Genomic DNA, 23,537 nt, shown 5'->3' on the forward strand with positions numbered 1-23,537 from the left:
AATAAAATAAGAAGATAAATGAAAATCAAATAATATTTAATCATGAAATATTTTTAGAAAACACACAGTCACATCTATATTTAGACACTTCTAAATAAATTATCCATTTACTTCAAACTCCTTCAGAGACCTATTTCAAATTGATAGGAAAATGTCTTTCCTTTAAACTCCTACAACCCTTTATGATTTTAGCAGCAAAAGATAAACACTTTACAATTTTTTCACTGCTATTTTTCATATCATACTTGAAATAAACTAATTATGTCAGTCACCACAAAAATATGTGAATTGTTTCTTTATATGTGACACAGTAGAGTTTGCACATTTAATTTTGATCACCACACTAACGCTTTAAGGTGAGCAAACATTATCATCATCATATTGAGTGAAAATTAAGCTGAAGCCCAGAGAAAACAAGTTGCCTAGTTTGCAAAGCTATTAAACATAGGAGGAGTTCCCTTCATGGCTCAGTGGTTAACAGATCCAACTAGGAACCATGAGGTTGTGGACTTGATCCCTGGCCTTGCTCAGTGGGTTAAAGATCTGGAGTTGCCGTGAGCTGTGATATGGGTTGCAGCAGCGGCTCAGATCTGGTGTTGCTGTGGCTCTGGTGTAGGCCAGTAACTACAGCTCCAATTAGACCCCTAGCCTGGGAACCTCCATATGCCTCTGGTGTGGCCCTAAAAAAGGCAAAAAGACAAAAAAAAAAAAAGGAGCCAGAAATGTAAGAGTTGTAGAAATGTCTTTTATCGCTCTTCAAATTATGCTTCCCAGGAAAGAGCAAGTTAAGGAACATATAAAAGTAAAGTGCATGTGTTTAGAATAGAAATCAGCCAAATATATACAGACTGTAAATTTATAAATGTAAGTACAAATATATGTATTCCTTGATAATTCACAAAGTAAATAATATGTATATACTTTGTGAATATAGTAAAATATGTAAATATGTACTGTACATACATAGTAAAATGTTCTGGTGTGCATAAGAGATTAAGTTATTCAGTAGAGGCTCCCCTATTGTCTTTCATTTTCAAGATACTGATTTATTTTTCAAATACTCACAGCATGTTATGTGCCGCCCTGAGCACGTCTATAATTATTCATTTATAACATAAGGCATAGAAGGGTTAAGAAAACTTCACAAGGTTACATTGTTTTTAATTGGCACATCCAAAACCTAGGGTCAGACAGACAGGACGCAATTTCCACCATCTCCCTCCAAGTGTCAGAGGTCCTTAGAATCTATGCTCAGCACATAGATTTTCCAGAAACTGCAAAGGGAACATTGCTTGTGTTGGTCATTATTAAGGAATTGTTGGGCCTTCTTTTTTTATATATGCTTGATTTTTTAAATTAAGAAAATGCATTTTAAAAATTTTATTAACGGATAATTGATTTACAATTTTGTGTTAGTTTCTGCTATACAGCAAAGTGACTCAATTATACATACAGGTATGCTTTTTTATATCCTTTTCCATTATGGTTTGTCACAGGATATTGAATATAGTTCCCTGTGGTATATAGTAGGACCCTGTTGCTGGTCCATCCTTTATATACTAGTTTGCTTAATACTAAATGCTGAACTTGACCATTTAGCCTCCATTCTTATAATACGAGCTTAATATATGTATATACTAGTTTATGTACTTGATTTTAACTTATTTCTGAGGTTTCAGAAGCCCCTTTGGTCCCATCTAACTTTATCAAGGGCCATATAAGGCAGATCCCACAACAAAATAAGAAAAAAGTACATCACCAATAAAAGGCTCATGGACCAGAGAGAACTTTCTAAATGTTATGTGCCTTTTCTTGACAAACAGGCCTCATTATTCTAAAACTTGGGCCCAATGACATTGAAACTTACCCAGAAGAAGCACTGCTGATCCTCCCTCTGAAAGTTGAAGGAGAAAGTAATGCCTGTCCCCCTCCCCGTGGGGGGTTGAAACAGGAAGGAATATATAAGGGCTAATTGTCTGCTTTGCCCACGTCACTACCCCTTGGGACAGGCAGCTTTTTATGCACTAGAGTAGAAATGGCTGTGCATATGAATTTTGCTGGCAGTTAGGTGGTTGTATGTGTCAAAGAAGGCTAGAGGGATAGTTTGAAACATGAGTGACAAGCTACTTATACCTTGGAATTTTTAAGTCTGACAAATACGGAGTAGATGAGGAGGAGGAAGTTAACTACTTTTCCCATCAACTTTAATAAAATCTGCTACATATTTCATGCTCTTTGACGTTTAGTAAAGATGCTTGTACAAATGATGATTGAACTTGACCGTTTAGCCTCCATTCTTTTCCAGCAAGGCAAGTGGTGCTGTTAGACCATACTTCTTTCCTATTTTAATTTCACATTGGGATTATTTTGTATTTTAAGGAACTGCCTAAAATATCCCTAAGGGAGATGACTTCAATGAATGCTGATTTAAGTTTATTCCTCCATTTGAACTGTTTGCACTATTTTTATATCAACTCCATCAAATTGACTGTGCTTTTAACCCAATGTGATACAGAGCGGGCTTAGACTTTTTAGTCAGCTGTACTTGAAGTCCAGTCGTCCCCATTTTATAAAACTGGGCAAATTACTTTACCTCCCCAAACCTCAGTGTTCTTATTTGCAAACTGAAGGGAACAAAAATATAGCTATTTCTCAGTATTAGTTTGCAGATTAAATGGAGAGAAAAATATACAAAAGCTAGGCTGATGCTTGGCACATAGTTACTCATTAAAGAACTTACTGTCACTGTATTTATTTTTATAGAGAACTGGATAGTTAGGAATCTATTTGGTCTGATGAAATTCCTTCAAAGGTAGATCCCATAGACTACATGAAGATGAATCAATATTGAGACAAAACTTATTTCTTACAGTCACTCCAATAGTGTAACAGTCATTTTTTTCTGTACTCATATTCCACTGACCCACCCCCAGAGTTCCCATCTAATCTTGAGAATGTTTTCTGGCTGCAAGAGAAGGGAGTTGACACCAAGGAGAGACGCTCTACCAACGACAGATGGGAACTGAGGGATCAATACTCCAGCTTCCAGGATCCTTGGGTCTGTGTTCACACACCCTTAGGGGGCACTGATTGGGTTGAGCCTTTGTTGCTCCAAATAGTAAACTGCTCTATATACTATAAACACAGTCTATGGGCTTTCTTTCCTCTTTGTCTTACTCATTGTACTTCCTATGATGACTTCCAAACCAATGTTGCCCCCACATTGCTGACTCGGGTCTGTTTCTGGAGCATCAAGACAAGCGTTCTATTAGCCAAGCATGTGCACTCCCAACTCAGGAATCTTGCTTGGATAATGTAGCTTCCCGAAACGACAACATTTGTCTAGCTCTGACCAGTATCCCTGGGACATCACTGCATTCTAGGACTGATTTGTTCTTAGGAAGCCAGGCCATTTATGTATTTATTTATTTTTTATGGCCGCACCTATGGCATATGGAAGTTCCTGGGCCATGGGTCAAATTGGAGCTGCGGCTGCTTGCCTACACCCCAGCCACAGCAATGCTGGATCCGAGCCAGCAGCTGTGGCAACACGGGATCCTTAACCCACTGAGCAAGGTCAGGGATTGAACCTGCATCCATCCTCACAGACACTCTGTTGAGTTCCTAACCCACTGAGCCACAACTGGAACTCTGGGGCACTTTGTTTTAATCCCACAGTTCTGCTACTTCTGAGTATCAACCGTCCGAATGCCTCTAGCACTGTTTTCCTCATTCTTTTCATTCTGGCTTGGAAACTACCTCAAATCACACCCTGAGCTTGTTCATTGAAAAGAAGAAAACCTCAAGTGGTTAAATTTTAAATTAATCGCTAGAATGCTATTTTCCTTGAATTTATTTCTCTTTCCTCTGTACCCCAAGGGTAAACAAATTTTTAGCTGCATGGATAGGGCTGTGATCAAGGGGAATATTTTTCAGGATGGTTGCCTTTACATTTTTACTAAACTATTTTTTTTCTTTTACATTTAAACAGTGTGCTAGTTTTTAGCTCAATAAACTTATGTCTGGCATCTTTAAGCCACTTTGTTCTGGTTGGAGATGCATAGCCAGGTCAACTACATTTTTTCTTCGCCACCAATAGATTTCTTTACTAGTACACCAAGGCTTCCCACAAATGCAGTGAAAACGGTATATGCCACTTAATCACAACTCCAACCAAAACAAATATAAATAATCTTGTTACAATAATGCTTATATGAGATAGAAAGTCCAGTATGATACTCCCACCTCCCTTTCTTTCTAGTGTTTGCCCATGGTTGCTCTGCTATAGTCAGTCTGGTCTTCCTTTGTTCCCTCCATTGAAAGAAATAGCTGCAAAATATCCAGTCCACCCTTATCTGTCACTTACAGGAAAAAAATAGATAAACAAGGTCCTTCAAGTCTTCCCCTCTGTGTGGGCAAATGCTCATAGCACCGTATTTCAGAATCATAGTCCATGCAAGTAGATAGCGTTTTTATCTAAAAAGGCTGGCTGGCTGTGTGAGCTGCCTAAACTACCAGTCCATTCTGAAGAAGAGAGTGGTATTCCTCATCACATTCGTAAAAAAGAGAGAGGAAATCTTTAAAATGATTCCAAGGGAATTTGTGCATCTATTTTATATTTTTATTTTTCGAAAGGCACATGAGAAATTCAAGACCTTGATGGAAAACTCTTCTGGATGTAAGTTTATGTCTTTCCTTCACAACAGATTTAAATAAAGCACAAGAAGAGTTTTCTCAAAGTAAAGGTAGCTTTAACCATGCAGAGTTCAAGCATACTAATGTCACTTAGGTCTAACAAGGAATCTATCTCTTTCATTTCCAACTGTTGTACTGGGTGTTAATAGAAAGACTTTTATATGCCTGGTTCTTATATGAATGATGGGTTAAAGTTATATCCATATAACTGTAATTCAGGTTGAAAATATTGCTTTAAGTGCTGGGAATAAAATTAACCTAATATGCAAATTGTTCAATAAGCCTAACATCCAGTAAAGATATACTTTATGTGGATGAAAAACGAGTGAGCTAGGTTTTCTGCACCAAGAATCTTTCTGGTGTCAAAAGGAAATCTAAAGTTCTTGAAAAGATTTTTCTGTCTTGTGGGTTAGCTGACCTACAAATGAAATAGCTTTTCTTAAAAGTCATATATGTTAAGGAACGAAGGTTAAAACTGGGTTATGACTTTTAAAAATCATCCTTTAGCCTGTGTTTATCCCTTTTATTCAGGTCTAATCCGTTGAATTGTATGTTCTAATTATAGTAACACATGCTGAAAGGGAGTTCTTTTGTCTCAGGTGTACAACAGTCTTGACTTTCTGGAAATGGGAATCATTAATCTGAGCGACTCAACTTTCTTTGCACAGAACTGAAGTCATTTAATTAGGAATCCTGATGACTGAGAGAAAAATGAGCTTATTTAGTCAGACAGTCTCTATTTGGTAACTCTTACCAGAATAGAGATGATCTAGGATTTAACTTTCAAAGTGCACTTAAATTAGAGCTGCCAGGATTCTTAGTGGGTCTGGTTAATTCCAACCGTGGAGACATATGCAGAATATCCTCTGGGGAAAACGGGCCTGAGTGACAGCTTAGTGAAAATATGAAATTCCTAGTTCTCCTCACCTCTTATTTTTTTCCAAGCTTATTTTTTCCTTTAGCATTCTGCAACAGAGAAATTGAACATTTTTGTAGAGTTGTGGAAATAGCCTGTTTCCTTTGCAAAAATTTCAAAAATTGTATATCCATTGCAGGGACCAAGAAATATGTTTGAATCTGGCAGTAACCTAAATAGATAAATCTTTTTCTGAAAACTGGTCAAGAGGTTTTAATCAGTGAGAAACAGACATAAAATTCCTTAGTATAATAGGTTTGGGGGAAGGAGTGGATTTTATGCAAATTGTATGTTTTTGTTATTATTACTATTTTGATTTTGTTCATTTTTGAAATATAACCACTCATTTCCCAGACCTGAGAAACACCCCTGCCCCCGAGACAACTTTTTTTTTTGCGTTTTAGGGCTGCACCCTTGGCATATTGAGGTTCTCAGGCTAGGGGCTGAATGGGAGCTGCAGCTGCTGGCCTACACCACAGCCACAGCAACATGGGATCTGAGCCGTGTCTGTGACCTACACCACAGCTCACGGCAACACCAGATCCCTGACCCAGTGAGTAAGGCCAAGGATTGAACCCACAACTTCAGGGTTACTAGTCAGATTCACTTCCGCTGCACCACAACAGAAACTCTGAAACAACCATTTTTTAGACATCTGTTTACTTTAAATCCCTCCACCTAAGTTTCTCCAAACACTTGGTGCCTTTGCTGTTTATCCTTCCAGATAATTCCCGCCTTTGCTTTTTTCTCTGAGGGTCTCCTCAGCTAAAAACAACTGAGGGCAATTTTTGATACTTGAAAGGACAGATGTCTTCTCCTAGTATACTTTTCACATATCCATCTGCTTAATAATGAAGAATGAGGTTTGAAGCTACCACATCAGCTTGAGATATTGTGTTAAAAGTGAGAAAACTTAGAGTACAGATAAAAAGAAATGTGAAATCGTGTTTTAAGGGAGGTATTTCTAACATAACCAAGTTTGGTGTTGATAAAAGTGAACTAGATGAAGAAAAAGTATTGTCTTAAAGAGAAAAGAAAATGATTAATGATGAGAAATAAAGTAAAATATAGTTTAAAAATTAGTTTGATCCATCACCAAGAAAGGATATTAGTAAGGAAGTTGCTTGTTGTATGCTTTAAATGATTTCTCTGGTTACTTTCAGAATTACATAAATTTTAAGTATTGTGGCTTCTTTTGAAAACATGTTTCTGTTTTTTACGGAGCAATTAGAAGCCTCCTTTTATTTTTGTAAACATTCACTCTAGCATTGTACTTCACATTGTACTTTACGCACCCAATGATGCTATTTATGAACTGCCTCAGTGGTCAGCTCTCCAGGGCTTTAAACCATTTTACTATCCGAATCTTATTTATTATGATTTTTAAACCTTTGCCATTACTTTTTTTATAACCATTATGGAATGTAATCATTTTTTCCCATTATAGCTGGTTTACAGTGTTCTGTCAATTTTCCACTGTACAGCATAGTAACCCAGTTACACATACATGTATACATTCTTTTTTCTCACATTATCAGCTTCCATCATAAGTGACTAGACATAGTTCCCAGTGCTACACAGCAGGATCTCATTGCTAATCCATTCTAAAGGCAACAGTCTGCATCTGTTAACCCCAAGCTCCCAATCCATTCCACTCCCTCCCCCTCCACCCTGGCAACCACAAGTCTATTCTACAAGTCCATGATTTCCTTTTCTGCGGAAAGGTTCATTTGTGCCATATATTGGATTCCGGATATAAATGATATCATATGATATTTGTCTTTCTCATTCTGACTTACTTCACTCAGAATGAGATTCTCTAGTTCCATTCATGTTTCTGCAAATGGCATTATTTTGTTCTTTTTTATGGCTGAGTAGTATTCCATTGTGTATATATACCACATCTTCCGAATCCAATCATCTTTCGATGGACATTTGGGTTATTTCCATGCCTTGGATATTGTAAAGAGTGCTGCAATGAACATGTGGGTGCATGTGTCTTTTTCAAAGAAAGTTTTATCCAGATATTTGCCCAAGAGTGGGATTTCTGGGTCATATGATAGTTCTCTGTGTAGTTTTCTAAGGTACCTCCATATTGTTCTCCATAGTGGTTGTACCAGTTTACATTCCCACCAACAGTGCAGGAGGGTTCCCTTTTCTCCACTCCCCTCCAGCATTTGTTTTTTGTGGACTTATTAATGATGGCCATTCTGACTGGTGTGAGGTGGTATCTCATGGTAGTTTTGATTTGCATTTCTCTACTAATCAGGGATGTTGAGTATTTTTTCATGTGCTTCTTCACCATCTGTACATCTTCCTTGGAGAAATGTCTATTCAGGTCTTTTGCCCATTTTTCCATTGGTTTGTTGGCTTTTTCGCTGTTGTATAAGTTGTTTGTATATTCTAAACATTAGGCCCTTGTCTGTTGCATCGTTTGAAACTATTTTCTCCCATTCTGTAAGTTATCTTTTTGTTTTCTTTTTGGTTTCCTTTGCTGTGCAAAAGCTTGTCAGTTTGATTAGGTCCCACTGGTTTATTTTTGCTTTTATTTCTGTTGCTTTGGGAGACTGACCTAGAGAAAATATTCATGAGGTTGATGTCAGAGAATGTTTTGCCTTTTCTCTTCCAGAAGTTTGATGGTGTCTTGTCTTATATTTAAGTTTTTAAGCCATTTTGAGTTTATTTTCATGCATGGTGTGAGGCTGTGTTCTAGTTTCATTGATTTGCATGCAGCTGTCCAGGTTTCCCAGCAATACTTGCTGAAAAGACTATCTTTTTCCCATTTTATGTTCTTGTCTCTTTTTTCAAAGATTAATTGACCATAGGTGTCTGGGTTTATTTCTGGGTTCTCTGTTCTGTTCCATTGGTCTGTATGTCTGTTTTGGTACCAGTACCACACTGTCTTGATGACTGTGGCTTCGTGATATTGCCTATGTTGAATAACAGTGAGGAGAATGGGCATCCTTGTCTTGTTCCAGATTTTAGTGAGAAGGCTTTCAGCTTTTCTCTGTTGAGTATTATATTTGCTGTGGGTTTGTCATAAATGGCTTTTATTATGTTAAGGTATGTTCCCTCTATACCCACTTTGATAAGAGTTTTTATCATGAATGGCTGTTGGGCTTTGTCAAATGCTTTTTCGGCATCTATTGAGATGATCATGTGATTTTTGACTTTTGTTAATGTGGTGTATGACATTGATTGCTGAAAATCATGGACTTGGAGAAGAGACTTGTGGCTGCCTGATGGGAGGGGGAGGGAGTGGGAGGGATCGGGAGCTTGGGCTTATCAGACACAACCTAGAATAGATTTACAAGGAGATCCTGCTGAATAGCATTGAGAACTATGTCTAGATACTCATGTTGCAACAGAAGAAAGGGTGGGGGAAAAACTGTAATTGCAATGTATACATGTAAGGATAACCTGACCCCCTTGCTGTACAGTGGGAAAAATAAATAAATAAATAAATAAATAAAATATTTCTAAAATTTCTTGCCCCTCCAGTTTGTTCCCAATAGTGTTTTTAAAAATTATTTTTTTTGTCTTTTTGTCTTTTTAGGACCACACCCATGGCATATTGAGGTTCCCAGGCTAGGAGTCTAATCAGAGCTATAGCTGACAGACAGCCTACACCGCAGCCACAGCAACATGGGATCCGAGCAGTGTCTGCCACCTACACCACAGCTCACAGCAATGCCGGATCCATAACCCACTGAGCAAGGTCAGGGATTGAACCGGCCACCTCATGGTTCCTAGTCAGAGTCATTTCCGCTGTGCCACAATGGGAACTCCCTTAAAAATTATTTATTGTATGAATGGTGACTATCTCAGATGTAGAAAGACGTAGAATAATGAACCTTCAAATACCTACCCCTCAGATTCAATCATCATCGTGACTTTGCCATCCTGCTTTACCCTCTCAATCCCAGATATTCCCTCTAAATACTTCATTATAAATTTCTAATTACATAAAACCAATAGTGTTTTAACAAGATATGTAAACAACCATTAGAGGGAAAACATACGAAGATGCCACAAAGAGTTGGTCATCCTTCTTATAAATTCCTGTTGATTGTATCTAACGATATTGCTAAGGACAGCTGGAATCCTGGAAGCCCTCTTCCAGAATTGTTTTCTATTCTTGGCACCTTCTGTGAATGCTCTCTACTTGCCTTGGGTTCCTCTTTCTCACAGACATCTCAAATGAATCCCCGAGCCTCACACCTAGTCCCTGTAGTTCTAAGAATTGTACTCTTTAATCAGTCAACTATGTACTAAATGGGTAAAAGTATTTTTAACGGACATATGAATTAAGCAGTAAAGTGCTATAGACAGAAGAGACAATGTTTGAGAGAAAAAAAAAAGCCAGAGGATTCTTAGTGAGTCTGGTTAGTTTGCCTGGTTCTCACTGGAAGGAAAGAAAAGGTACAAAGTGTAGAGCCCATTCATTCCCAAATATTGTCCCACTAAATGTTATAGAAGTCAAGATTTGATGGACTCTGTAATCACTGATTTAACACTTGGGATTTATAGTTACAAGTTTCAGGTGGTTTCTGTGGATTGTTTTTCTTTTTTAAGTATACCCCCCAAAATTTTAAGGACTGAGCAAATGTATTTTCAAAGCTTGCCTCAACTGTGTTCAAAAACTGTGATGCAATTAATTACTTCACAGAACAGCTGATATCATTCTTTAATTAGCCTTCACTAGAAGTCTATTCTTTCCGAACATTCTCTGTTAATCTTCAATTAATGCTAAAATACTAAAAAAAATTCCTTTTTTGCTATTATTATTTATTTAGTAAATTTTTTACTGTCTTTCTCTCCTTTTCTAGGTCATGCAAATTGATGTTTTTGTGATAGCATTTGCTCTCTCCAGGAGGCCTGATGTTCTTGATAAGTTCTCAGCTTGTTAGTCAGTTACTTTGGGCACAGCTTTGAAATGGGATTTTTCTCTCTACATAACTTACCTAAAAACTTTCCTCTTCATGCAGTCAAACAGAGGAGAAAGTTTTATTAACTAAAGAGAGAATTCATGATACCGGTGAAATAACTCAGATGGAAACCTTCTGTTTGTTTTCTTTCTTGTTTTTTTTTCAAGTTCGCTCTTTCTTTGTAAGGATGCTGTGTATCAGAACCCTAGAAGGGGGATCAGAGTAACCAGCCTAAGTCATTAAGCCCTGTTGGCCCAGCATTTAGCTAATAAATAAATAAGAATGCAAGTTTATTCCTTGCTCTGAAGCTGGTTGCAAATTTGTTAAGTGATTGACTTGATGCTAATTTTCCACATGAACCTCTCATTTTCTTCAAGGCCTGTCACAGGAGAGGAAAATAAATTCAGCCAAATCCACTGAGCCCTATGATTTACTTTGAATTTGGAAGTCTTGGAAACCCTTTTCCAGCAGGACTAGGCCTCCAAGGGATTCTTATTTATGATGTCCCAAAGAATGCAACTTGCTCTGAAAAGACTGCAGACTTTCTCTATGTCCAAACCCAGCACTTTTTGAAAATAGAATTGAAATAACCTACTGATGGCAGGTGCTGTCCTTTTGCTCACACTAACAGACTCTCTTTCTATTAGTGCTCAGTATAGAAGAAGGTCCATACTGCGACCCTCAACTGTGTTTCTGCCCCAACTCTAGATAGCATGGTTGTATTTTGGTTCTGCCAGAACCACCTTCTTCATCTTAATATGTCAGTGAGAGATGGGATTTTGCATTTCAGTATGTGATTCAGGGGATGATTTGAGGAAATAAAAGGAGAATTGTGGCCCATAAAAATTTGTTACTGAATGACAGTATGACAGAAAGAGCTCTTGACTGAGGACCAGAAAGAGCTCTTGACTGAGGACTGAAGACCAAAAAAAGAAGCCTTTTTTTCCAGCTGTTTGTTTGTTTGTTTGTTTGTTTGTTTTTTCTCGGTCTTTTGTCCTTTTTAGGGCCACACCTTTGGCATATGGAGGTTCCCAGGCTAGGGGTCAAATTGGAGCTGTAGCCGCCGACCTACGCCAGAGCCACAGCAACAGCAGATCCCAAGCCTCGTCTGTGACCTACACCAGAGCTCACAGCAACGCCGGATCCTTAACCCACTGAGCAAGGCCAGGGATCGAATCCGCAACCTCATGGTTCCTAGTCATATTCGTTTCTGCTGTGCCACAATAGGAACTCCTTTTTCCAGCTTTTTTGAGATATAATTGACATAGAACATTGTGTGCATTTAGGTAGATAGCATGTTGACTTGTTACACTGATGTATTGCAAAATGATCACCAAGGTGGTAGCTAATGCTCCCATTACACCACATAATTGTCATTTCTTTAAATTCCCATTGTGATGCAATAGGATCGGCAGCATCTCTACAAAGCCAGGGCACAGGTTTGTTCCCCGGCCCCACACAGTGGGTTATAGGATCTGGTGTAGGTCTCAGTTGTGGCTGGGATCTCATCCCAGCCTGGGAACTCCATATGCTACAGGGGGCCAAAACTGGAAAAAAAAAAAAATTATTTCATTTTTATGGTGAGAACATTTAAGATCTACTCCCTTAGCATTTTTCAAGTATATAAAAGATATTGGTAACTATAATCACCATGCTGTACATTAGAGCCCCAGAATTTACCTTGTATCTGGAAGTTTGTCCTCTTTGACCAACATCTCCCCATTTTCCACACCCTGGTAACCACCACTATAATCTGTTCCTATGAGTTCAGCTTTTTTTAGATGACATATAAGTGATATCAGGTAGTGTTTGTCTTTCTCTTTCTGACTTACTTCACTTATCATAATATTGTGAGGACCATAATCTTAATCCAGAAATTCTCTCTCTAATGCCTTTGGGCAGGTTACTTCACCTCTCTGGGCCTTTCTGGGGTGAGGGACTTCAACACATACCAATTTGTAGTAAAAAGAAAAGGCAGCTTTACCTGGATATGATCATACTAAGTGAAGTAAGCCAGACAGAGAAAGACAAATACCATATGATATCGCTTACATGTGGAATCTAAAAAAAATGATACAAATAAACTTATTTACAAAACAAAAATAGACCCACAGACATAGAAAACAAATGTATGGTTACCAAAGAGGAAAGGGGGGAGGGAATAAATTAGGACTTTGTGATTAGCAAATACACACTACTATCTTTAAAATAGATAATCAACAAGAACCTACTATATATAGCACAGGGAGCTATACTCAGTATCTTATAATAACCTATAAGGGGAAGAGAATGGTGTGTGTGTGTGTGTGTGTGTGTGTGTGTGTGTGTGTGTGTAACTGAATTACTGCTGTACACCTGAAACTAACACAATGTTGTAAATCAACTGTACTTCAATAAAAATTTTAATTTAAATAAAAAGAATAAAAACTTTGTTTTGAAGGCATTCTAGCTCTAATTTTTTTGAAAGCATGCCAACATTTTGGAATTTGTACTTAAGACTAACTTTTTCAACATTTCTTTTTATCCAGGACCCCAAATTACGTGAACTTCTGGATGTGGGGAACATCGGGCGTCTGGAACATCGCATGATAACGGTGGTGTATGGGCCTGACTTAGTTAACATCTCCCATTTGAACCTCGTTGCTTTCCAAGAAGATGTGGCCAAGGTATGGTGGATTGAACTTTCTGAAGCTTATTACCTCAATCTGAATTCATATGACATTATACTGATGCCTGTGAGAGACTTTGAGGTTTTGTCATATTGAACATGTGCTAAAAGTCCATCTAAAATTAATCCCACTGCTAAGTAGAAGTGTGACTCCAACACTTCCAAATAATGGCATCTACTTTGAATTATGGATATTTTTCATTCGAAATCAGGTATTTGATATAATTTCTTTGAAAATGAAAATATAGATAAGATCACATTCCATTTCACCTAAACATCTTGTCCCAACTCATTCGCTCTTAGCCTTACCTTGTGCTGCTTCCAACCTATCTTCCTTCCACCCCATCCTATCCAAGTTCTTTGACTATGCTCAACACCTAGCCCATGAGCATGCACATAGTAGCTACTCAGTTAACATGAGAACAATTTAAATAAAATTCTAAACAATAATAAATGATACTTATTCGGCCATGGACTAGAAAGAGGAAATAGACCTGGTTTTTCCATTAAGGAGTTGCTAATCTACTAAGATAGTAGCCCTTACAGAAATAACTAGAATAAAGGCAAAATATATCAAACAAGAAGCTATGGCAGTTCCCGTTGTGGTGCAGCAAAAACGAATCCGACTACGAACCATGAGGTTTCGGGTTTGATCCCTGGCCTTGCTCAGTGGGTTAAGGATCTGGAGCTGCCATGAGCTGTGGTGTAGGTTGCAGATGCGTTGCTGTGGCTGTGGCGTAGGCCATCAGCAACAGCTCCGATTGGACCCCTAGCCTGGGAGCCTCCATATGCTGCAGGTGTGACCCTAAAAAAAGGCAAAAGACCAACAAACAAATAAACCAAAAAAAAAAAAAAAACAAGAAGCTATGAACTGGGAAACTTGGACTTAAGTATGATGCTTTGTCTAAAAATGTTCAATTGTCATTAAAGAGCACTGAAATGAATATATTGAAAGAAAAGCTTTCTTTTTCCATGTTTCTAGTTTATAAGATACTGATGGTGATCCTTATACCTCACATAATTTTTTTCTAGAGTTAAGAATATGAATCTAAGAAAACTTTGAAATGTGCATATCATATCTATGCCCTTATCCTGCTTCTCACATTATGGATCACAACTGTGGGGTCATGTCAGGCCCATGTTCATTGTCTGAGCATTGTGGTCTATAATTTTCTAACTCTTGGTGCTCTGACAGTTTTCTGACCTACACAAGATGGTCTGATCTGACCTCTACTTCACTAGTAATTACAGTAGAGGCATATTTCCAAAACTTGCATGACACCAACTTCAGTTCTTACAATTGAGTGAAAAAATGCCAACCAGTTTTAACACTCTGAGGTCTTTAGAAACTACTCTTCAAGACTGTGTTACAAACCCAATCTATTTTCACTCTTTAAGAACCAAGTCACCCATTTACTTCTGTCGTATAATTTATGCTTAGAGAGACTTCAATTCAAGGAAACATCGTCTGTGTGACCTCACTGCACTTGCCTTGCAGTCATTCTTATGCTGGTATCTGCTGGTAATCTGTTGAGTGTATGTACTTCGCTTCTCAGTATAGGTATGGATGTTTGGATGAATGTATGAACATATATAAACAAATACTAAATATTTCTAAAATATCTTTAAAATATCCTTCCCCTGAATGCAGTCGTATTCAGTTTTAAAATGACTGATTCATGATATTCATTAACTCTCAATTAAAAACCTTCAGTAAATGACAGTGACTTTCCCGAAACCTTTTACCATAAGTGAATATCAATTTCATATTACAAACCCATCTGCATATCTTATATTGCATTAAACCTTTGTGCAGTTATGTTTAAAACATTTTAATTTCCTCCTCTCTGTGGGCTTCTGCTCACTAATTTTCTTCAGGGATTTTGCTTACTGAGCCCTGTGGTATTCCCCATCAGAACTGCATCTATGGACATTTTTCTAGCAGCTACTTGCTTGGTATAATTAATGAAGCTACAGAATGTGTTTTGCCTTCCCTGACTGTGATATTCTGTAGGGTATTTTTCCCCCACTGGAATTGCTCAGCCAGAAAGTTGAGATTTGCAAACACCCTGTACTCTGAAAACTTAATTTCCAACCCTTCTAATTGTCAGTATTGTCTCATAACATGGCACCTTCTATTTAGTCACCAGAGCTAACATACACAGTACTTTGTGTAGTGCCAGCCCCAAAGGAGACAGTTTCTCTCATTATGTGGAACTCCCAACAGGAACCTGAGCTCCTTTGAAAGTCAAATTCTACAGAAGATGTTGTTTACAAAGGGATTCTGGCTCATTCATTCATTCAACACAATTTTTCAGGTGCCATCTCTGTGTCAGCCACAGTTCCTGTGTCAGAGATTCAGCATTCTGGAAGAAATAAACAAATAAATCACCACTGTGAAGTCAGCGTATTGTGGTTCAATTGGAGATCTTTGTGGAAGGACAGAGCTGGAGGAGAGGGTGTGAGGATGGGGAAGGGATTCTCTCTCTATGGAATACTCAGAGAAGGCAAACATCTGAAGGAAGTTACTCAATTGCAACAATATCATAGATTTCTAAGAAATCTCTTGAGTCAATTTAAAGTTTTTTTTTTTATCAGAACTGGAACTTAGGGTTTCCTAAATATAGCAATCCAGATTTGCATGCTCTTGTTTTTGCGTAAATCACTTGAAATTTTTTTTTTTTTTTAAGGGCCACACATGCAGCATATGGAAGTTCCCAGGCTAGGGGTCCAATCAGAGCTGTAGCTGCCAGCCACAGCCACAGCCACTCCAGATCCAAGCCGCGTCTGTGACCTACACAGCTCATGGCAACCCTGGATCCTTAACCCACTGAGCAAGGCCAGGGATCGAACCTGCATCATCATGGATGCTGGCAGGCTCATTTCTTCTGAGCCACAATGGGAACTCCTGAGATTGAATTTTTTATTTATTCTCTAAGTCAGGTGATTCCTTTAAAAGATGGATTGAGAAGAAAATTGCATCTTTCAGTTTTTCTTTCTGTGATTGGACTAAAAAATTCAACAGGTTGGGGGCCCAGCATTTTCACTGCTGTGGCTCAGGTCCCTGGTGTGGCACAAGTTTGATCCCTGGTCAGGGAACTTCCACATGACATGGGTATGGCCAAAAAAAAAAAAACAGAAAGAAATTTTTTTAAGTGATATTATTTTTAATTAAACAACAGTCACACCTTTTGTTATGCAGCAAATTTTGTCAACTCTCTGGGTCCTAAAGATTAGCTTCCCCTGCTCCCTAGGGGGGGACAGCCAGGAAGGGAAAATAGGAGGTTTGTTTCACATTTGCTCTCTGAGGCGCACACTTCTCCCTGCATCTCCTACTGCCCTGGGACCAATGAACACATCCACTTTTGCTACCCATAGGATTCTTGGACTTCAGTCCCCATCTCTGGGGGATGCACTGACCCCTCCTCAGATCTGCAGGGAGGAGGCAGATATCTTCGTCCTTCCCTTTCCTCTCTCACCCTTAATTCCCAACAGCCCTCCGCTCACAGCTCCATGACCCCTGGCACTGTTGGAGGTATCAGCAAAGGAAACTAGCACTGGCAACAGAAGTTGATTTCTTATATTCTGGTGTAGGCTTTGGAAAGACTTTGGCTTTGATTCTAAGGGAGATGGAAGCCACTGGGTTTTGAGCAGATGAAAAAAAACATGATCTGACTATAAACTCTTTAGTCAACAGTAAACTGCAGGGGAGAGGCAAGAATGGAAGAAGAGGGATCAGATAAAAAAAAAACTGTAGAAATATTTTAGATATACCTGTATCTATCTATATTTACTTAAAGAAAGAATAGAGAGCATAATCTGTAAAAGGAGGAAAAGTGGGGTCCATTGGTAGAGTTGCTGGTAAGTGGTACTTGTGTTTGGAGGGAATTGGAGAGGTTTTCTGATTGCCTCCATTTTCTCAATGCCGAAGAAGGCACAAGTCAGTAGCTGAGAGTAAGGACTTCTAAATCCTCGAGGCTTTTTCCACACCAAGTGGTGAATTTCTTTTAAGATCTGACTGGTAAGGTTAACATGGACTGCAAAAGACAGATCCTTTACATCCGCCCCCAAAAGAGTGTCATTTGAACAAGCTAACCGATTTGGAAGATCAGCGCAAATTTTTCCATAAGTCAGGGAGTCTGAGGATAAAAATAATTCTCTTTTTCCTGCCCAATTCTAGTCCCTCTTTCTAATATTCTGTTTTTCTTTGAGGCGAGAGGCTATGTAGAAAGATGTTTCAAATTGCGCCTACTGCTTCCTGCAGTCATGCAGCCTAAACACCATTGGGAAGGTTGGAAAACAGATTGCTCTGAGTAGGGGGCAGGGTTCACAGGATGGCCAAAGGCTGGTGTTGACCTTCAGGTCTCAGGGATCCAGCATGTAACTCTCAAAAGACTATGCTTCATCGAGAGAATTTTTGATAAGAAATTAAATCAGTCTCATGATTAGTACAGAGGAATCTCTGTAGGCAAGGCAGCAGAAGTAGAGCTCTTCCCTCCTTAGGTTTATAAATAAAAAATGATTTTCAGGCTGTCTTCCCTCTGGATTCTGATCTCTTTCCATGGCTGGAGGCTCACCACCTCACCTGCCAGCCCTTGCCCTATCCTAGATCCTGGTTCAGTGCAGTGTATTAACCATGATAGCAAGATGGCCTATCACCCTCTGAGAGACAGGATTTAAGTTCCCGGCTCTGATATTCAGTTCTAATTGGTTACTCTGATAGCCACCCCCCCACCCCCCACCCCCGCTACCCCCAGGTGGGTACCATCCAGTTTGAACCACCATCCAGTTTGGCAGATTTCATCCCAGATGTTGCTCCAGTGTATTAAATGCGGCAGATTGAGAGAGCAAGGATCTGGGGGACTCAGACTGAGATGCCTAATGGCAGAGTTATGAAGGGAAAAATCTTGTGTCCCCTTCTCGCACAAGAATTGACAGATGCCATTGCTTTCAATCCTTAATTCTTTACACAGTAAATTCTCTTGAGCATTTATAAATAGAAAAAACAAGATAAATTCATTTTTCCTATTTAGCCATGCTACTAGTAGGCACTCAGCCTGATTTTTTATAACTTCTGATTGACATATAATATACACAGAAAAGTGCACAGGTCATGACTGTATATAACCTGATGGATTTTTGAAAACAGAACACATCCATGTTAAGCAGCACCCAGACCAAGAAATAGAGCATCACCAACACCCTAGAGGTCTACCCTACACCATAATTTGACCTCCAACCTTATAGATCAGTTGTACCTATTTTTTAAATTTATGTAAATGAAATCATAGAATATGTTTTCTTTTTAGTCTGACTTCTATTACTCAACATCTATATTCATGAAGTTCTTCTATATTTTGCATGTGGTTGTACTTTGTTTATTCTCTTTGCTAAATAGCATACAAAAATTTATTTATCTGTTCTACAATTGCTGGACATTCAGGCAGTTTCCACTTTAGGGCTATTTCAAAGTGCGATGCTAGAAACATACACCTTTGTGTGAGAGACGTAGTTTCTGGTCATATATGTTGCTATGTCCAGCTTTGATGGGTATTGCCAATTTCCTAAACTAGTTGAGCCAATTCGTTTCCTAAACATTAACTCACTCATGCAGAAAAAAAAAAAAAAAAGTTTAGTAGAACATCTCTGTTAAAGTATTAGAGATTGGAGAAACTGTCTCAAAATAACTGAGCTCTCCCAAAATATGTTCTATAAACTGAATCTCAGCCTTGAGTGGCTATTTTTGAATTTTGGGGTAACCGCTGTCACCTCTGCAGCTATGAATGTCATAGTGAATCTAGTTCATTCATTTGGGGAGCGTGATCTGGGATTTCCGGGAAGTTTGCCTTAACTTCATCCAGGCCAGTTGCTTGCCCACTATGCAAATAACTGGCAAGCTCTCTGAATTTCTTTTTTTTTTTATTATTATTATTTTCCCACTGTACAGCAAGGGGGTCAGGTCATCCTTAGATGTATACATTGCAGTTACAGTTTTTTCCCCCACCCTTTCTTCTGTTGCAACATGAGTATCTAGACATAGTTCTCAATGCCATTCAGCAGGATCTCCTTGTAAATCTATTCTAGGTTGTGTCTGATAAGCCCAAGCTCCCGATCCCTCCCACTCCCTCCCCCTCCCATCAGGCAACCACAAGTCTCTTCTCCAAGTCCATGATTTTCTTTTCTGAGGAGATGTTCATTTGTGCTGGATATTAGATTCCAGTTATAAGTGATATCATATGGTATTTGTCTTTGTCTTTCTGGCTCATTTCACTCAGTATGAGATTCTCTTAACTAGCTCTCATACCTCTTCCCTCATCCTGCTTCCCCCTCCTATCTTGTCCAATTTCTTAACAGGTCTCCTCTGTAACCACCTTCTACCTCCTTTCCTTGCATTCTCTCTTTGCTCTCCAACTTTTTATGTCTAACTACTAGGAATGATCCTAAAAAGTCCTCAAACCTAATCATACTTAAAATCCTTTTCAATGCATGTTACCCACAAAATGAATTCCCTGCCAATTTCATTTAATCATTCATTTAATGGGCAAATATTCACTGAGGGTTTAGCATGTGCTACGCACTAGGGATTCATCACTGACCAAAACAAATATAGCCTCCGCTGTCAGGTGCTGATGAATCATCATTTGGACCCTAGCACCTTCTGCTTCAGTAATTCCTAACCACCTCTTGTACTTTATGCCTGTATAATTGTAACTTTAGTGCCTTTAGAGTCATATGCTCTCCTAGATGACCCCTCTCCATTTTGTCCACCAGGAGAATTTTTAAGCCTCCTTGGGGACTCAGCTGCATGCATCTCATGCATCTTCCTTGTGTTGCATGATTTCCTTGAATCATAATCATTCCTTTCTGTCCTTTGATGACCATGTGCATATTTTTATTGCATTTATCACACTATAATTCTCTGTCAGTGTGTCTGACACCCAGCCCTGGATTTGGAAGCTGCTTAAAATCAGAAAATATAGCTTATTCGTTTGTGTTCCCAAGATCTACCTTAGTGCTTAGCTAGCAGTAGGAACTCAATCAATAAATGTATGTTTGGAGGGGAAAAGGGATAAAGAAAGAAAGGAGGAAGAGAAAAGGGGAAGGGAAGGAGCAAAGAAGGGAGAAAGAAGCTAATGAGTCTCTCAAAACAATTGACAAATCATGAAACATTATAGCGCCATGGAGAATTTGAACATTATGTACTCTAATCTCCTTGTTTTTGAGTTGAATAAATGGAGGCCTGAGCTGGTTGCTCCAGATTCCTTCTTCCCAGCACAGACCCCTCTCCACAGTTTGCCAGGATTCTCAGTAGGAGAACAGACGTGGCACTAACTACAGTGGCCTCCATTCTCTTAAGTGATCCCAAACCCAACCTTGTTCCCACTCAGAGTCATTGTCACTGTAAGCTCTCTAGAGAAAGGGAAAAATAGCTTCAATTGGCCAAATAGTTATCTTTCAGAGGAGGGAATAAGAGCAGATGCCACAGAGAGAGGGCTTTTTTTAAGAAAAAAGAAATTATAGTCTACAAAACAAAATAGAAAAGAGAAGAAGGGGCTACTAAAGGGTCCTACCACAGTCACCTCTGGCCATTCCTGACATAGAACTTGAGTCATCAAAAACTTTGAAACTTTTCTTAGCCATTCCTCTAAATTAATAATATAGATATTTAAAACCTACCTCAAGAGAATCAAGGTTCTTATAATTCTTTTTATTCCAGAGCGCATATGTTGAGATAACAATTTATAAACATTAACAGATAGTCCGTACACCATGTCAGGTGTATCTCATTTTCTTTTTGAATTTAGCAATAGTTTATGGTGAGTGAGCAATGGCTATAAGTTTGACTTGAAACAAAAATGATTGAGAAAAAGAGAATGAGATCCATATATTCTTTACAGCAATGCATTTGGGGAAATAATGGAAAGCTGTGCTAATCTCCTTGGGGGTAATATATATATATATATTTATGCCAAAATATTGCCAAATTGAATATATATTGCTGTTTATAAATGTGAAAAGTTAGCCCTCTTGGTTATTGTATTTTGTGAGATTGCTGCTATTCCTGACCTTCTCATATTAGCAAAAAATGCCTATGTCATCTTGGGATATTTCCCCACCCATTCATAAATAAGGGCCAACTTCTTATCAGGTCTTTACATTGCACTGTCAGTCCTGGAATTTTACAGCTGTGGATGTCCTTCGTTGGAAAATGAGATTCACCCCACGTTTTGCTCTTTAGTTTTAGATGAGTATGGGTCAGAGGAAGGATGCACATTTTAAACTTTTAAATTGTGAAAATGGAACATCCATATAAAAGTTTAAAAGTTCAAAGATATTCATTTTAAAGAAGTGGGAAAAAGGCAATTCAGATGTTAACCTCTTCTTATACCCAGATAAGAACTAGCGGTTGCTGTTCTGTTGATTGTGGAGGAAATCATCCCCACCCACCCTCCCATGGTGTCTTTTCTGATTCCTCAAACTAGAGCTTTTTCTGAGCCAGGAAGTGTTCAAGGATGCCACAGAAAGGAATCAATGCCTAATTTCAGGGAAAATATATATGTGGTTTCAGATTATGGGCTAGTGTTAATGCAAGTTCACTTTTTCCCAAGAAAAACGAAGACAGAAAATTGTTTTAAGCAGCAGCATCTCCCCTTTTCCTTCCAACCACCCTATAACACAGAAATAAGCTGCTTCCTCCTTGTTCCCCTGCCTCCCTGTCTACTGAGCTTGGCAGCTGTGAAATCCCTGATTATATTATCTGTGAATTTTGCCTTAAAGCAGGCAAAAAGATAGCTTAAAAAATTTCACCATAATTTTTGGAAAGAAAGAAGAATTCTAAGAAAATTTGGCTTCCTTGTTTAATTACTGTGGGAAAATACCTGACATCCTTTGAAAGTGGCAGATTGATCTGTTTCATCAGTTGTTATATTTATGTTTCCCATATGTCAAATGCTACCAAGGAATAAGCTTCCCCTTAGAACTTAAAAAAATGAAAATATTTGGGTAATAACTTTCCTATTGGTGGTATAATACTGATCTTTCATTTATTCATTCAACAAATATTTAATTGTCTACTGTGTCCCAAGCACAGTTTTGAGTACTGAGGATAAACAGACACAAATGACTGTCTTCATGAAGCTTACATAATGGTAGGGGTAGGGTGAGGATAAACAAAATAACTAAGATGATGATAAATGCTAGGGAAATAAAGCAAGAAAAGGAGGTAGGAAGTGTTGGGAGGGTGCATATTCCAATTTTAAATAAGTTGGCCAGATAAGATCACATTGAGATGATGACATTTGAGGAAAATGTCAAAAGTGATGGAGTGAGTCAAATGGCTATTATAGAGGAAAGTGGTGCTGGGACAGATGTGACCCAGGATATTGGTGGAAAGGAATGATGAGCAGGAAGGAGAGCAGGAAGAGGAGAGAGAGAAGCTGGGGGAGGTGACTGGTGACCCGAATAATGGTGGGTGGCTGCTGTGAAAATTTGGTTTTACTCTCAGTAAACGTGGGTAACTTTTATATCATTTTGAGCAAAGGATGGATTTGGTGTGACATATTTTGACAGAATTGTTCCAGTTTCTCTGTTAAAAAGCCATAGTAGGGGTGTAGAAACAAATACAGGGGGACCAGAGTTCTTTGGATAGAGGTGGTAAGACATGGTTAGTTTCTAGGTGTATTTTCAGTGTAAAGCCAAAAGATTTACTGCATGGATCAAATACATGAAATGAGAGAAAGAAAGAGCTAGGGATCATCTCAGGGCTTTGGAGAATTTTATTTATGGAGAGAGAGCCAGTTAGGAAGGGAAAATCAGAAATTTGGTTTTGGACATAAATTTAAAAGTAGTGTTATCCCAAAACAGAAAAAGGAGCACAGGTGTGACTTCTTACCTCTCTTGAGATACTGTGAAAATGATGGTAAAGGAACATAAATACCTAGTACCAGAGAATCAGATAGGTCATTAGGACATGACTTATTTCAGTAAGTTTGCAGGAGAGGAAATAGAGAGAGGACAGTGCCTAATGAGATGAGTGGAGAAGACCACAGTCGAGGTTACATAGAGAGTTGCAGCCAAGGAAGTCCCTTATCTGCTCAGAAGAGATGCTGAGATTTGACAGATGCTACCAGCCCAGTGAAACATGGAGTAAGAATTAAGGGTGAAAAAGTCCCTTTTCCTGATTGATCCTCATGCAGAGTAACTAATAACCAATTACTTCCCAGGTCAAAAAACTGAGTGTTTGTCTTTTATGGAACTGACAAAACTATTAGAAAAATATTATGGTAGCTAGTATTGGAGTTCAGGATCTGGAATAAAACTCTTCTCATTC

The 23,537-nt window shown here is 38.6% G+C and overlaps 1 protein-coding gene and 1 long non-coding RNA gene across 4 annotated transcripts in view; both read left to right on the forward strand.

The window, feature by feature from the left end:
- PLCB1 (phospholipase C beta 1) overlaps positions 1-23,537 on the forward strand; it is a 746,923-nt gene that overhangs the window by 468,860 nt on the left and 254,526 nt on the right. For all 3 annotated transcript variants that reach the window (XR_014831904.1, XM_021077401.2, XM_021077400.2), the window contains exon 4: positions 13,068-13,205. Coding sequence is in view for 2 of the 3 variants with exons in the window: in XM_021077401.2 (XP_020933060.1) it covers positions 13,068-13,205 (138 nt within the window). In the remaining variant the exon portion in view is untranslated. The remainder of the gene's footprint in view (positions 1-13,067; positions 13,206-23,537) is intronic.
- Positions 13,269-18,802, forward strand: LOC146395185 (uncharacterized). Its single transcript, XR_014831909.1, has 2 exons — positions 13,269-13,939; positions 15,954-18,802. It is a non-coding gene; the product is annotated as an uncharacterized LOC146395185 (long non-coding RNA).

The sequence above is a fragment of the Sus scrofa genome, chromosome 17 (genome assembly GCF_054392235.1).
Source record: "Sus scrofa isolate SSC_HxYL_T2T_F1_AM1 chromosome 17, Sscrofa_HxYL_maternal_Yorkshire_Landrace_v2.0, whole genome shotgun sequence".
Classification (NCBI taxonomy): domain Eukaryota; kingdom Metazoa; phylum Chordata; class Mammalia; order Artiodactyla; family Suidae; genus Sus; species Sus scrofa.